The sequence below is a fragment of the Conger conger genome, chromosome 11 (assembly GCF_963514075.1).
Source record: "Conger conger chromosome 11, fConCon1.1, whole genome shotgun sequence".
Taxonomy (NCBI): Eukaryota; Metazoa; Chordata; class Actinopteri; order Anguilliformes; family Congridae; genus Conger; species Conger conger.
The window spans coordinates 31,829,997-31,844,726 of NC_083770.1; the positions used below are offsets into that span (position 1 = coordinate 31,829,997).

The 14,730-nt window shown below is 44.3% G+C and overlaps 1 protein-coding gene across 1 annotated transcript in view; it reads left to right on the forward strand.

Moving 5' to 3' along the window:
* The first annotated feature begins 882 nt into the window (after nt 1-882).
* The window catches only part of si:dkey-91m11.5 (PH_BCR_vertebrate and RhoGAP_Bcr domain-containing protein), an 86,501-nt gene continuing 72,653 nt past the window's right edge, over nt 883-14,730 (forward strand). Inside the window, exon 1 of the mRNA XM_061260447.1 lies at nt 883-3,170. Within this exon, the coding sequence (XP_061116431.1) occupies nt 1,676-3,170 (1,495 nt within the window). The 5' untranslated portion in view covers nt 883-1,675. The remainder of the gene's footprint in view (nt 3,171-14,730) is intronic.

Genomic DNA, 14,730 nt, shown 5'->3' on the forward strand with positions numbered 1-14,730 from the left:
TCTGCCCAGGAAAAAAAGGCGTAAAATTAAATTGCAACAATAGAATTAGCAATTCATTGTATTAAAGTTTAAGATTTTCAGCTGTTCAACAATGTGAAAATGTACTATTCGTTAGCATTTAAGCTGTCACCATCTGTTTCCATATAATACACATTATGCAACCATGTAAAACATAATACTAATACTTATATATGCAATTGGAACATTTGATTGTCCGATTGCAGGATATCCTGCAGACTTCTGGTGCAAAACGGTTGAGCCTAATGGGGCAGGTCCGATTTTAAAAACCAAGGACTGACATTTTAATATTAAAGTTAGAAACAAAAGTGCTACAAAAGTGACAGGAAGTATTACACTTGTAAGAAATAAAACTACGAGAACTACGATTTCTATTATGGACTGCTTTACGAGATAGCATATGCTAGACAAGATGGAAACAATATTGACATTCAATCAAATTCAGTCAAATTTAATGGCCGTTTGTAGTGGGGTTATCTTGTATCTAAATTATGACTTTACCCAAAGTTAGAAATCGCATTTTTTTCTCGCTCTTAAATGTCAATCCAACATGCAACCTTGGCAGTAGGCTAAATCATAACACATTTTCAAAGCTGATTTAGGAAATAAGATTGCTGGGGGTTATAGTGCTTTGCTAAAATAGATGGGAAAATGTGAATATGACAACAAAATAATGAAAGACTGAAATGAGAACAAATAATGCAAAATAAACTATTAAAAATTAGCAACACCGGGCAGAAAGGACAATGCCCTGTCTCTTTAAGCAGGACAAGTCATTCTAATCACTGTCAATCATATCCAGACTAGTCCCTCCCTTTCCTGCAGTAACTCGGTAGAGCAGGAGAGTGAAATGGGGAGAGCGCAGAAGATCAACAGCAAGGAGAACAGAGGAAATCTAGTAAAAAATGTATGCTAATATTTACTGTAAAAACATGGGATAACGAGACGAAATCGATAAAAATTTACCCGCAATCCCCAACAGGAACGGGAAAAACGGGCATCACTAATAAAGACGGGAATTTCCCATCTTTCTTTCTATTTAATTTTCTTGGGAGGCTGTCTACAAAGAGGCTGAAACAACTGGAGATAATAGAGAATGATGTTTCACGATGAATGAAGAAGAGTCGATGGTCCTGGAATAAACTACAAAAGAAGATAAATAAACACGCCGCATTCACTTTTCTCTGCACAGTGAGAGTTTCATGTCTGGACCTTCAACCTGGAAGACAGATGTTCTAGTATCGTACGCTTGGATTTTGTTCCCTATCAATTGCGGATCTGATCGGGAGAAAGATAATGACCACGCGCTATGGATTTTTATGAGCTTTTGACATGCACAAAATTAAACTGGTGGAAGGTTCTATATATGGTTTAGATAAAACCTCTGCATGTGTAGCTACGATAAACTAAAATTGACGAAGATGCACTAAAAAAAGCCAAAGGACGATCTGTGTCGTGAAACCCGTGAGAACGAGGTAGAACGAGGTAGCACGATGTGTTGATATCTTTTATCATGATTATAATTTGGGACTTTAAACCGTAGCGTTTTGTTAAATTGATTCCCCAGTGAAGGTCAGTTATCTTGACTGTAAAACCAATTCTGAAGAAGTAGTGATTTATTATATTCTTCTAAAAAAGTATAATTGAACTGTCAGTCATGGTGGAACCGGTAGGTTTTGTTGAAGCTTGGAAAGCACAGTTTCCTGACTCTGACCCCCCTCATATGGAGTTAAATTCTGTGGGGGACATTGAGCAGGAACTGGAGAAATGTAAGGCATCCATTCGGAGGCTGGAGATGGAGGTGAACAAGGAACGCTTTCGCATGATTTACCTGCAGACATTTCTGGCGAAGGAGCGAAAGAGTTATGATCGGCAGAGGTGGGGCTTCAGAAGGGTGTCCCAGATGCAGGAGGGGGACCAGCCCGCAGGTGCGGAGCCACAGCAGCCCCATGGACAGGAGCCAGGGGAGAGGGATCGGGATCGGGGTAAGATCAGACCCAGGCCTCCCCCTCCCAGAAAATCCTCGTCCCACAACATTGAGTGTCCAGAGCCCCCCCTTGCACCAGAGGTGCATCAGGGGGAGTTGGGGGAGACAGACCAATGCAGATATTATGGCGAAAGCGAGGTGGATGGGCTTTCACCATCCAAACACAAAGGTGGGTCGTCCTCTCGCAGGCCTGCTGCTGCTCAGGGGACAGCAGACAAGGAAGTTCCCTCAGACTCTTCCGCAATGGAGAAGATGGGCATGGGCTTAGGGGTGGCAGCATTGAGGTCAAACTTTGAACGGATCAAGAGGGCTAATTCACACTCCTCCGCAGAGGGGAAGATGGAGAAGCCCTTCTATGTTAACATGGAGTACCACCATGAGAAGGGCCTGGTGAAGGTCAACGACAGAGAGGTCTCTGACAAGATCAGTAACCTGGGCAGCCAGGCCATACAAATGGAGCGGAAGAGGTCCTTGCACTCTCTGCCTGGGAACCTGGCAACCGGGATGTCGGAATTCCGCAAGCCTATGAGCCGGGGGCGGTCTCAGGAGAGCAACTGTGGTTATGACATTGACTACGAGGACACCGAGCTCAACCCACGCTTCCTGAAGGACAACATGGTCCGAGCCAATGGGAGCAAACCGGATCGCCACCCTCAGCCACATCCACAGCCTTGGCAGCAGTCAGACTTTCAGCCCTACACCAGCGTCTTTGTTGGGGGGATGATGGGTGAAGGGGATGGGAAGGGAGTGAATATGAGGGACCACAGTGGGGACGACAGGCACCTTACGTGGCCCAGGCGGTCCTACTCGCCTGGAAGCTTTGAGGACATTGGCGGCGGCTACACGCCAGACTGCAGCTCCAATGAGAACCTGACGTCCAGCGAGGAGGACTTCTCCTCAGGCCAGTCGAGCCACGTGTCCCCCAGCCCCACCACCTACCGCATGTTCAGGGAGAAGAGCCGCTCCCCTTCCCAGAATTCACATCATTCCTTTGACAGCAGCAGCCCCCCAACGCCCCAGTCGCAGAAACGACATAAGCAGCAAGTGGTGGTGTCAGAGGCCACCATTGTGGGTGTCCGGAAAACCGGTCAGATCTGGCCCAATGATGGGGACTCCACGCCATCCAGTAGGGCCTCGCATGACAACAGTTTCCATGCAGACCTAGGTAAGAGCATACCTTCCCTAATTTCTTTTGCGTTTTTTTGTTACTTTGGAGGTGTGAGTTGTGCCAAGTTTTGACTGTTCTACTTCAGAGTGAGGCCTTGCCCCACATTCAGGACATGATGGAGTCAAACAAAATAATAGCAGGAAATCTAAAATTGACTTCACTGTATGGTTGGAAGTCTACTTCCTGTACTAACAGTTCACAACTTCCAGTTGTCCTTGAAGTCTTTGTCTTGTGCTTAACACATCATTATTAATTCACGTTTTCATTTTCATGTGTCTTGCGTTTATCTGTTGATCTACTGAACTGTTGCCCAACTGCAAGGCTTTCTTTCTTGGCAATGACAGACAAGGAGCGGAGTCGCTTTTGGTCAAAGGTAAAGGAAACATTTCTCAACCGCTCAGCTTCGTCATTTGAACCGCTACAAAGGCAACGGAGGCTGTGCGGGTCTTTAGAAATTCTCAACAATAGCCTGTCAGCATTGTTTTCTCTCTCCTTGTCTGCAGTCCATCCCCCGTGCACTCCTTTATCTTCCTGAACGTTGCAGTGCTCTTGTGGCGAGGCAGTTTTTGATATGGTGAATCCCCTGAGGCTGCCCAGTCACTTGCACTGTCCACCCAGAGTGTATTTGTGTCAGTGTGGATCAGTGTTGTTTTCCTCTGCGCGGGGTAATTAACTTAAAGGGGTTGTGTAGCGTGATAGAGACACACAGAGGGAGGGGGGGAACTTAAAAACACTCACAAATGGATGACATGGTCCAAACTGTGTCACAGCGTGTGCAGTGTTTAGGCCACAGCTTCTCTTGTTGTTTAGCTGGTATGGTGAGTCTCAATCTGAAGGTGCATTTGTCTAGTGAGAGAGCTGAATTAATTTGGTTGAAGGGCAAGGGGGGGAGTGAATGTGTGTACATGGCTGGCTGGGAGTGAATGAGTTTATTGTGAAGGTGAGTGAGCGTCTGTGAGAAGTTGGCAGGGAGTGGAAGAAATTCACCTTCTCCTGGAATTAAGAGTCATACAACAAATTATGCAATCATGTAGATGTAGAGGTTTCATAAATTTGGCAGAGAGTTTAAAAGCTGCTTTTGGAAAATCCTGTTGGTCAAATGTGACTCATCTATTGAATAGCTTCAAATCTGGTTTGCATTCAGTGGACAACAGAGAAATGCATTTCCTTACTCTTGGCTTCCCTCATAATAGCGAGGTTTCTATGAATGCTCTCTCAGTTGTTAATATAGTGTTGCTCACAATAATTTGATCAATCAATCCTTTTATTTGTATAGCACTGTTTACAGTCAAGCTCCCGTGGTGTGAAGCTGACATAGTCAGCAAACATTGGCTGTGTATGTGTGTGTGTGTGTGTGTGTGTGTGTGTGTGCGCGTGCACGTGTAGGTAAGGCTGTTTCCCTCTGTGCATGTAGTCTCTGACATTGTTCTTGTGTCACTCCCTACTTTCACTGTCACACCCTTTTACATTGCATTACATTAATGGCATTTGGCAGACGCTCTTATCCAGAGCAACGTACAACAAAGTGCAAAGTGCATACCCATACCAGGGATAAGTGCGCTGAAAGATCCTAGAGGGAAGTACAATTTAAACTTTTAAGTTTCAGAAAACGAACGTGTTCTAAGCATAGCCCTGCCCCCCTTCTGTGTAGTGGCAGAAAGGTACATCACAGATCCGGCAGCACTTTTCCAGAATTATGCTGAAGGTCTTAAAAGCGGAGGCCAACGCTTATATGCAGGTGATTATGATGCTTAGGCTGTTGTACTCCGAAACCCAGGGCACAACCACAGCATGAAGTAGAGGCATCAGACCCAATCATCCAGCTGTCTACCTTAGTCCGGGAGTCGAGACCGACCCGGCCCGTGCACCTGCCTTCTCTGTGTTTTGGTGAGGGCCGCAGCAGTGAGCAGGGCCTGCATTATGAGTGGTGTGTGTGTGTGTGTGTGTGTGTGTGTGTGTGTGTGTGTGTGGCGGGGTATGCTCAATGCTAAACACATATCTGTTGCGTCTCTCGCCTCTGTGTTCAGAACTGCGGGGGTTGCGTTGCCCAGATGGAGAGAGCTCTCCCATTGCATAACAGCATGAACTGCTCTTTCAGCTCCCTTTCCCCGGCAATCAGCTGTGTGTGTGTGTGTGTGTGTGTGTGTGTGTGTGTCTGTACACGTGTACCAGGTGCAGGAGCTCAGGCTGTACCAACTACGTGTTGTATTATTATTCTGTCAGTTGACATAAAATAATATATTTTTAAGAAAGCCTATCAACTTTCTGGACAGGTTATATAATAATAATCTGATTTTGATCCTGTAGTGTTTAATTAAGCCTACGTTATGTAAGGAAAAAGGTTGGCTGCATGTAAATGTTGACATCACAGTTATCACAATGCATATATGGCTAATTGGCAATGCCAAAATAGAACACCTCATAAGGTGTGCCTTCAAAACAGGAAGTAAAATCAAAGTTCATGACTTTCAGGTTTTCTAAGGAGCATTGGTGTTGGCATACACAAATGATGAGTCATTTCTGCTCAGTGGATGATCGTGGATGCAATCTGTTTGGACCCACTCACTTTTCTCTCCTCCTATTTCGCACAGCTATATATGAGATATTACGATTTGCTTTTCCCCTCACTAATCGGCACACAAAGTTCTTCTAAAAGTAAACGGCACCAGAAATTTTGTGAAGTGAGACTTCTGAAACTGACAGGTGTCATTTTACAAAATGTAGGATACATAGTTAACAGCTAGCATTTCCTACCTGGCGTTGTGTGTTTGGGGGTCTGTGTGACCGCGGTCACTGGCTGGATTTTGTGCTAATGGTCATACGGCTATCGTGGACATACATGTTGTAAATCTACACAACCCCTCCACTTCAGTATCAATTTAAGCACCTAATACCTCACGTGAAGCAGGACTTAGCATGCAAAGTGATTGGCCTTATCAGTCTATCAGATCAAGGCTACCTCCTCAATCACTGCTGCCTGTGTTATATTGCAGCTTGGCAGGACTGATGGGAAGTGAGGAAAGCTTTGTGTGCACACACAGCGTGTTTGACTTTATGGCCGCTTTGTTTCCATACGCCCTTTTCTGCCCATCTGCTGAAGCTCCGCTTGGCTCATCCCCACAGGCTTGCGACAAGGACTGTGATACTTTCATTGTGTCATGGTGGTTTTTTCCCATTGGCATTTGATGGCGAAATTTCCATGTTGTGGCTTGTAAGGAATTACCTTTGGGATAACTGTTGTTGAGCAGCAAGAAAGGTTTAAATACCAAACAACAGAACTCAAAGTACAATGGTTTTGTGGCTTTCCTTTTTGCCTGCCCATATTCAAATCGAGTACTTCATCCACCCACACGCCAAATTCACATGCAGTGCTATCTTGCATGACCACATCTCACATTCACAAGCTGTTCCTTTACCAAACAAAAAGAAAACCTCAGGCTAAGGCAGTGTGGATTCCATCTCTGTCATGGCAGCATATCACTTTAGCAGTGAGGAAATATTCATATTAAATGTTGAGTTTTTTCTCATGAACCAGTCTGGGTATGACCCCACTGCAACAGAGAACAGCAAAGTATGATGCCCTGTGTAAAGGGAAGAGAAGAAATGCGTGCATGAAGCGCAAGGGTTCAGATCAGGCCTATAGTTATGCAACTACCACCAAAGCAAGAGAAAAAGAAGTCTGTAAAGCAACAAACCCATAAAGCAAACGCACAACCACAAAATTTCTTGTGAAATAATCAGCATAAGACCAATAAGCCTCAGTACCCCCTTTCCTCAGGAACATGTGGAAGTCCTGATAAACCTCATGGACTTAAATACTGTCTGTTTTGTGCTTGTGTGGAAATATCCCACACTTCTCTCGTATTTGTCAGCGTGTTTGTTGCCCATCTGAGACCTGAGGGCCAATGGCACTGTACCTGCCCTGTTTAAGCAGTCGGGCGATGTCACAGGCTCTCCATTGTAGGCTGTGGGGTGATCCTGACCATGCTCAGCCAGCTGTGTGGAGATCCAGAAATGTCTCAAAGGAGACATTGTACAGTGAATTCTGTGGCAGGATCCTGTGCTCTTTGAGCGAGGGAAAGGGGTGGCCAGTGGAAAAAAACACATCCAGGTACTTAAGGGGAAGGGTTGTGTCAGTTTCTCTCGTTTTTACTGTTGTTGTAGGGTTTTATTTTAGGAGACGGAAGTGGAGCACTGTGGGTTGTTTTAGCAGGCTGCATTCCAAACCAAGCAGCCTGGCATTCAAAATTTAACTCCCATTTAACAGAAAACCCAACTGTTTACTCACCAAACCACTTATTCATCTAAGTATCAGTTGCTTATGCAATATCGGTCTCAGTGTTGAGTATGTCTCAGTGGCCACAGTTTATCATTTGCCATTCTGGGCTTTTATGAAATTATGCGATGATAGGCAGGAGTTTTGTGCCTGAGCAATCCAGCACAAATGCGTAGCTGCTTGGGGGATTTTGGAGGATGGGAACTGCAGCATAACATCTGCAATCAGATTACATGACAGGGAAAACAGGTCAGTCCTCTACATAAGTGGGCAGCGATGGTATGTGGGCGTAGAAGTATGGAGGCCAGGGTACTGCATCAGTTTACACTTGGATAAGCTTCTAGTAAAACTGCATTCCTGCCTGCAGCTACAGCAGTTTGTTTCAAATTGAGCTGTTTGTGCATGTGATACTATCATTTACAAGGGCATTTGACCCCAAAAAAGATCATAATTTGATATGTAGTTTCATACTTTCAAAACTCATGTATTGAATCAAAATACTGTCTGGAACTAGAACATGTCACCCTGTCAGACATGAACATGATAACCTGACTGTGTTTGTACAATTTGTGGTTTGTTGTGTTTTCAGAAGTTAGGCACAAATGGAGCTTGACGTTGTAACTTGGTGTGCTAGAGACTTCGATATGGTAGCTGTCTCTGAATTGATGCAGTTTTGTGTGCTGCTTTCAGCACTTTTAGCATTGTTAAAGAGACTCACCTTGTGAAAAAAACAACCATGAAGGGACCATTTTAAGGTAAAGGGCAAAGAAAGAATCTGATTATACATTTTTGGCAGAGTGCCCTTGTAAAAGCCTGCATATCACGCCTCACAGCTCAGCCGGGCGATTCTGTATGAAAAGTTCCAGCCAGTGCTTAAACACAATAACAAGCAGTGCAGAGGGGCCGAATCCCCTGCCAGGGCGAGTCGGGGTCGGCCAGTTTCTATGACTTTGGCCGCGGCTGTCACTTCTGCCTGTATAATTTGTGTCCTTCCTGTCCTATCCAGAAGTGCGACGCAGGCCAGTGTTCACCAGAATCCTGTGACTGTGCTGTCACAGGATCAGAGAATGGGGTGTAGCAGCAGATAGTCAGGAAATACCTCTGAACTGGAGATTTGTCCCTATTGGATTGCTGCCATTAAAATGCCATTGAAGGGATTGATTTGTAAGCTGATTTTAGGACAGCCAGCACTGCAAACAGTTATTCCCATGACTATAAACTCACCTTGCTTATGTCCATATCAAAGGGAATCTCTTTTGTCGGGTTTGACCTGGGCCACTGTTTACAGACACAATTCTGCAGTGTAAAGCAGTGCTGGAGATTCATTCACTCACCTTTCTCAAAGGAGCCAAAACCCGCCCCCAGACTTATGTTTGCCACACCTACAGTGGTGTTTTCTCACAGATTTTGTATTGCAGTATTTTAAATTGTGCCAAGATATTTTACAAATTAGGAAAGTTGCTGTTTCTGTAGGTGGTTTTAACAAAACACAAGCTGCACTATAATAAATCCCTTCTTCCCCTTGATTTAAACTGTTTTTCCTCTACACACAAAGCATAAAAGTATCTAATGAGTGCATTTAAAGGTTTTAGCTGTGTTCACAAACAGTGTTCTCACACTACTTAAATTCTCACATTGTCAGTGGTGTACAGTACTGGAGACAACCACAATATCTTACAAACATGATTCAATATTTATGTACAAACACCAGTAAGAGATTGAGTTATAAAAATACATTTTAACTGGCATGTCCCTTCTAAATATTTGTTAGGAAGGTCACATAGAAACGCAGAGTACCCATAAACCATTCACACGTCCATAGAACATTTTTTGTGGCCTGTTTGAAACCAGTGTAATAATTTTGGATGTACCCCACGATATCCAGTGTGTGTCACTTCTTTCTCCATTATATGGGCCAGCTCCCCTGGTTAGCTAATGTTAAAGCAGTAAGAGAAGAGGGTTTTTGGACAAGACCTGCTGGACTCTTGTTTGCAGACAGGGCACCAAGGCAGATGGTGGAGCGAGAGCGAGGGCAGTGCCCACAGAGAGCATTTTGCTGCATGGCTTTTTTTGGTGCCCTTCACTTCACCATAGCAACAGACAGCGTGTTCAGGAGGTTAATCCCTGAGGAAGGAAGGCCGGTCGCAGAGTGGGATCAGCCCCAGGCTGGAGGCATGACCTCTTCCAACCGGCAAGTTCCACCCACCCTGCCCACACTTCATTAGCCTCCCTCCCACTGCGGGTGAGCATGCCCGCCAATCATGCCCAACAACTATTGTCCCAGCTGTCATGAAAGACTGGGCTCTCCCAAGATCACGAAAGTCCTCCTTTAATGTAAGCAGCCTTTTCCCCCCACAGTGCTCTGCCTGCGAACTGACTCTTGGCTCAAATTGAGGAGCTGCTTGAACCGCTTATCAATTCAAGCCAAAGTGGGGAACGACTAGATGACACCCCTTTTCTTTGTTAATCGCCGATGAACACTGAAATTGCAGTGAGCCTGTGTCTGTCACCCTTCCCTTTGATCAGCACTGTAGCCTCCGTCAGTGACCACTTTAGATCAAGGTTAATGCGTCATTAGAGGGAGACGGAGGCGACCCACGGCTGGGGATAATGTAAGGGCCAGGCTATTGCCACTTTTCCTAGAGTTATTATTCATTAAGTCATTTAGCAGACACCACTATCCAGGGCCATTTTTATATGGTGTGTAATGGATATTACAACCCTTTCTAATCTGTGGAGCCATGCATGTTTATAGTAATCCTTATTTTTTCCTTCCGCTCACTGAATTGAAAAATAAATGCCTGTCATTGTTGAGAATTGAAAATCATGTTTGCTTTTTTTTGTTTCCTGAAATGATTGAGGGTGTCTGTTGATAATTATTCCGTGTGTTTCCCAGACCTGGTCATTTAGTTGTAATGCTCGGAGTAGTGCGTGGCAGCCAGACTAAGAAATCATCTCCAAATGTCAGCCATGCCCGCCAGCCTCTGCTTCACCCTGTGAGAACAGAGCCGTTAAGATGATGTGACTTTCTGCTTAATGGCTTCTTAACCACACTGACACAAGTCAAAATGCACGCAAAGAACGACGCGGTCATAGCATGCACATGCAGTATGTGCATGTGGAAATACTGCACAGTCCTATGGGAATGCACTACGCACTCACACTAGCATGGACATACGGGGCCACGCCCATGTATGAACCTGATTTGTTGCATGTTTCTTGAACTGAAGTCAGATCCTCTGTTGTCAGCCCCATATATGATTTATATATCAAAGGCAATATTAACATTATTTATTAATATTGGAAGTGCCCTGTGAACACTACAGGGTGATTAAATACAGACTATGTACTAAAACAAATCTGCTTGTGCCAGTTCAGCTATAATATTGTAGTACACAAATTCTTAAAGAAATGTAACTGCCAGTGTTACCACCCAGGCTAATGCTACATGCTAATGACACATTTGACTGTATAGTGAAGTACTGCTTCAGAGGCCTGGTGTGAGAGGCCTGGTGTGAGAGGCCTGGTGTGAGAGGCCTGGTGTGAGAGGCCTGGTGTGAGAGGCCTGGTGTCAGAGGCCTGGTGTCAGAGGCCTGGTGTGAGAGGCCTGGTGTCAGAGGATGAGTCCAGCTGTACTGTTCAGCACAGGCATAGGTCTGAATTCCAGGGCAGTGCTGTAAGCCCAGACCTCAGACGGGGGGCAGAAAGAAAAGGGTGACTCTGCTGTTCTGTCTGTGGGTTGGGGAGGGTATAACTTCTTTTATCCCTGAGGGGCCAGAGATGAGACTTAGGGAGTGAAGAGAAGGACCGCAGACGTTGATTGTGTAGCGCTGAAGGTTTGATCTTATGTGGACTGTTTGTTGTCATTATATTCTTGTCAGTTTAGATATGATCAGTGATGATCACTCAAACTGGTTGGTGGGGAGTGGAGGGCTGGGGCTGTACAGTGCTTTGCAGGAGACGGTTACAAAACCAACAAGAAAGAGGCAAGCGTCTCGCATGCACATATTTAAAAATACATATATTTGAAATAACTGTATTTGATGTACATTTATGATGGGTATTCAATACATTGCAGTAGCTTTGCAATTTGCTTTGCATAAGAGCATCTGCCAAGTATATGAATAATAAACTGTCATGAATAATGTTGGAGTGACCATCGTCTGGGGGTGAAGGCCCAGGCATAAGAGCAACAGGGCCCAGTCAAGCAGCTAGCAAGGGCTTGTGGGTAAGAAACTCTTTTGATTGATAGCACCCATCATATAGCTCTCTTCATGCCCCCCCCCACCCCTCAAACCAATATCCCAGAAGAGCCCTCAAATCTAATCCCTTCTGCTTAGTGTTTTAATCGACAAGTCTATTTAGAAATGTGCCTCCTGGCTTTGAGACTAATGGAAGGTCTTCAATTAAGCTGTCTGGCTGTGATCAGATCTTCCTCACTGTCTGACCCCATCACTGAGCTCAAAGTCTCTTCAGTTTCCAGACTCACTGCGGGTCATTTATTTTTCATTGGCCCACCAGAGATGAGATACAGCAGAAATAATATTAATGTTCCATCAGAGGAAGAACTGCAGTAAACTACATAACTACTGCTCAGTAAACTACATAAAGTGAATCTTTATTCAATTCTGTTAAAATATTGATCATCTCATTCACGTCACCAGATCTAATAAATTGTCAGTGCTTTTAAACATTTCAGTACTTTTTGTTTATAATGTATTGAGCAGGTACTGTGATTTTTTTAATGGCCTTTTTCAGGCTCCTAGGACGTTTTTTTCACATACAGTTTACCTGAACACCTCTGTATGTGCTTACAAGCCTTTGCTGTCACCATAACAAATAGCCTGTCCTGTTGAACAGAGGCTGTTAAAAAGGTCAATGTTGTACAGCAGGGGTTCCCGGGCTCGGCTCTGTACCCCTGGGCTTCCTTGAGGCTCTCTGGAACATAGAAAACATTTTCTCTTTTAAGAATGTCATGTTTATAGTTTATATACTGTATATACACTCAATGAGCACTTTATTAGTTAGACCTATACACCAGCTTGTTAATGCAAATATTTAACCAGCCAATCGTGTGCATGAAAGCATGCAGACGTAGTGAAGAGGTTCAACTGTTTTTCATACCCAATGACAGAATGGGGAAGAAGTGTGATCTAAGTGACTTTAACCGTGGAATGATTGTTGGTGCCAGACAGGGTGGTTTGAGTATCTCAGAAACTGCTGATCTCCTGGGATTTTCACGCACAACAGTCTCTAGATTTTGCAGAGAATGGTGTGAAAGACAGAAAAACATCCAGCGGGCAGCAGTTCGGCAGGCAAAAATGTGTTGTTAATGAGAGAGGTCTGAGGAGACCGGTCAGACTGGTCGGAGCTGACAGGAAGGTGACAGTAATGTGAACACACAGTACCACAGTGGTATGCAGAAGAGCATCTCTGAACGCACAGCACGTCAAAAGATTTGAGTGGATAGGATACAGCAGTAGAAGACCAATGAGTATTAAAAATAAGTCTAATACCTAATAAAGTTCTCACTGATATATATTTTAAAGTATTTTTTTAAAGGAGCAGAGGGAGTCTGACCTCCTTTTTCTTTTTCTTTTTTCAGACGGGTAGAAAGCAGAGATGGTAACTGATAGAGAAGGGATCACAGCTCAGGATTTTCCAAAGAGGGGATCAAACCCCTGCCTGCACAGGGGGGCTCAGATATGGCTCCCATGTGCCACGTGCCTCACCCCAAATACTTATCTCACTGTAAATCATTACGCACAGTGTTGTGTTGTGTACATACATCTTATAGAGATGGCATCTTTTAGACTAGCTTTTAGACTAGCTTCGCTGTAGTAGTATGATAAATAGCTTTTGCATTTCAGTCACTTGAGGTTCTTAAATGAAAGTATCAGATTATCTTTAAATATGTTTTATTGATGTGAGTTTAGGAATCTCTCTGTTTCACCATATAATACTGTACTCTAATACTGTAATCAGCCCTTTCCGATCTTGTGTCTCAGATGTACTGCGTGGTTTGCTGTTTGTTCCACAGCACACCCCACATTTTCTGAGAATCCTCATGGAAGGAAATGTGGACGTTCCTTAAATTCTTCAAATTCGTGGCTAATGAAAGTGCAGTGCTTTGTGTCTCAGCATTGTCCTTGCCATCGCCACGTGAAACTGTATGAGGGTAGCTAGAAGCGTCATTTATCATTCATCAGACACACCATGAGAGCTATGTTTGTGTGTGTGTGTGTGTGTGTGTGTGTGTGTGTGCATGAGGCAGGGAGGGGTGTATTTAGTGTGAAGTCCTGTGAAGTGGCTGGAGTAAGTAAAGAGACTCCCAAAATGTAGAATAGATGACATTGCTGTGCAGGAGGACGTTTGCCACTGCCCTGATCCTGTGATCTGCCTATTTGGGCGATCTGTAGAAGAGAGTTGTAGGACTGTCTACATCTCATGGTGAACACCTCTTACCCCCTCCTCCCCTCCCCAGGTTCTGACAGATACTGTACTACCCAGCATTCCAGAGCTGGGCTTGTCTGCTAAAGGAAGCCAGACCTTTTCACATGACATAAAGAGATAAAAGGCATGTGCTGGGCACATCAGACAATAGGTAGAGCAGTGTGGGGGCGGAGGATGTGTGCAGTGGCTCTTATTAGTCTCTTGGAGAGATCTGTGCCCAGGAGGCTCCATCAGCTCTGCAAAGGGAAGGCTCATTAAAGCCAGATGGAGTGTGCTACTCACTCAGACCTGCGTTCACACACTCGCACACTCATTTATGTACTCACGCACGCACAAGCTCACTCACATTGGGCACTTACTCTGTACCTTCATCATTGAAACCCTTTTCACATATACAGTCATACCTCGAAATGTTCAAAAACTACACTGTCCAGGGGTCATGTGTGAATGAGAGCTGAATTCGGCATTCCAGAAAAGTTGCTCTGTTGGTTCTAGACCTAGTAACATTTATGGAAACGCTCTGTTTCTGTGTTAGTGTGAACAAAGCCGTACCATCATCAATAGATAAAGGATGTACAACTCGACCACTTTGCCAAGACATGTATGCTGCTATGTTATTTCGTACGACTACAAAAACTATCAAACGTGCACCAAATACGTAAATGATACCTTTCTAATTAGCTACACAGTACATACTGTCACCATCACACAAATAATTCAAAATACAAAATTCCCATAGGTGTACTTGCACTTTAAAATATGACAGGACATTAGCTGTCAGGTTCACCTTTTCTTCCTTCACAAGCTACTTAACATTAGTCAGCTTCC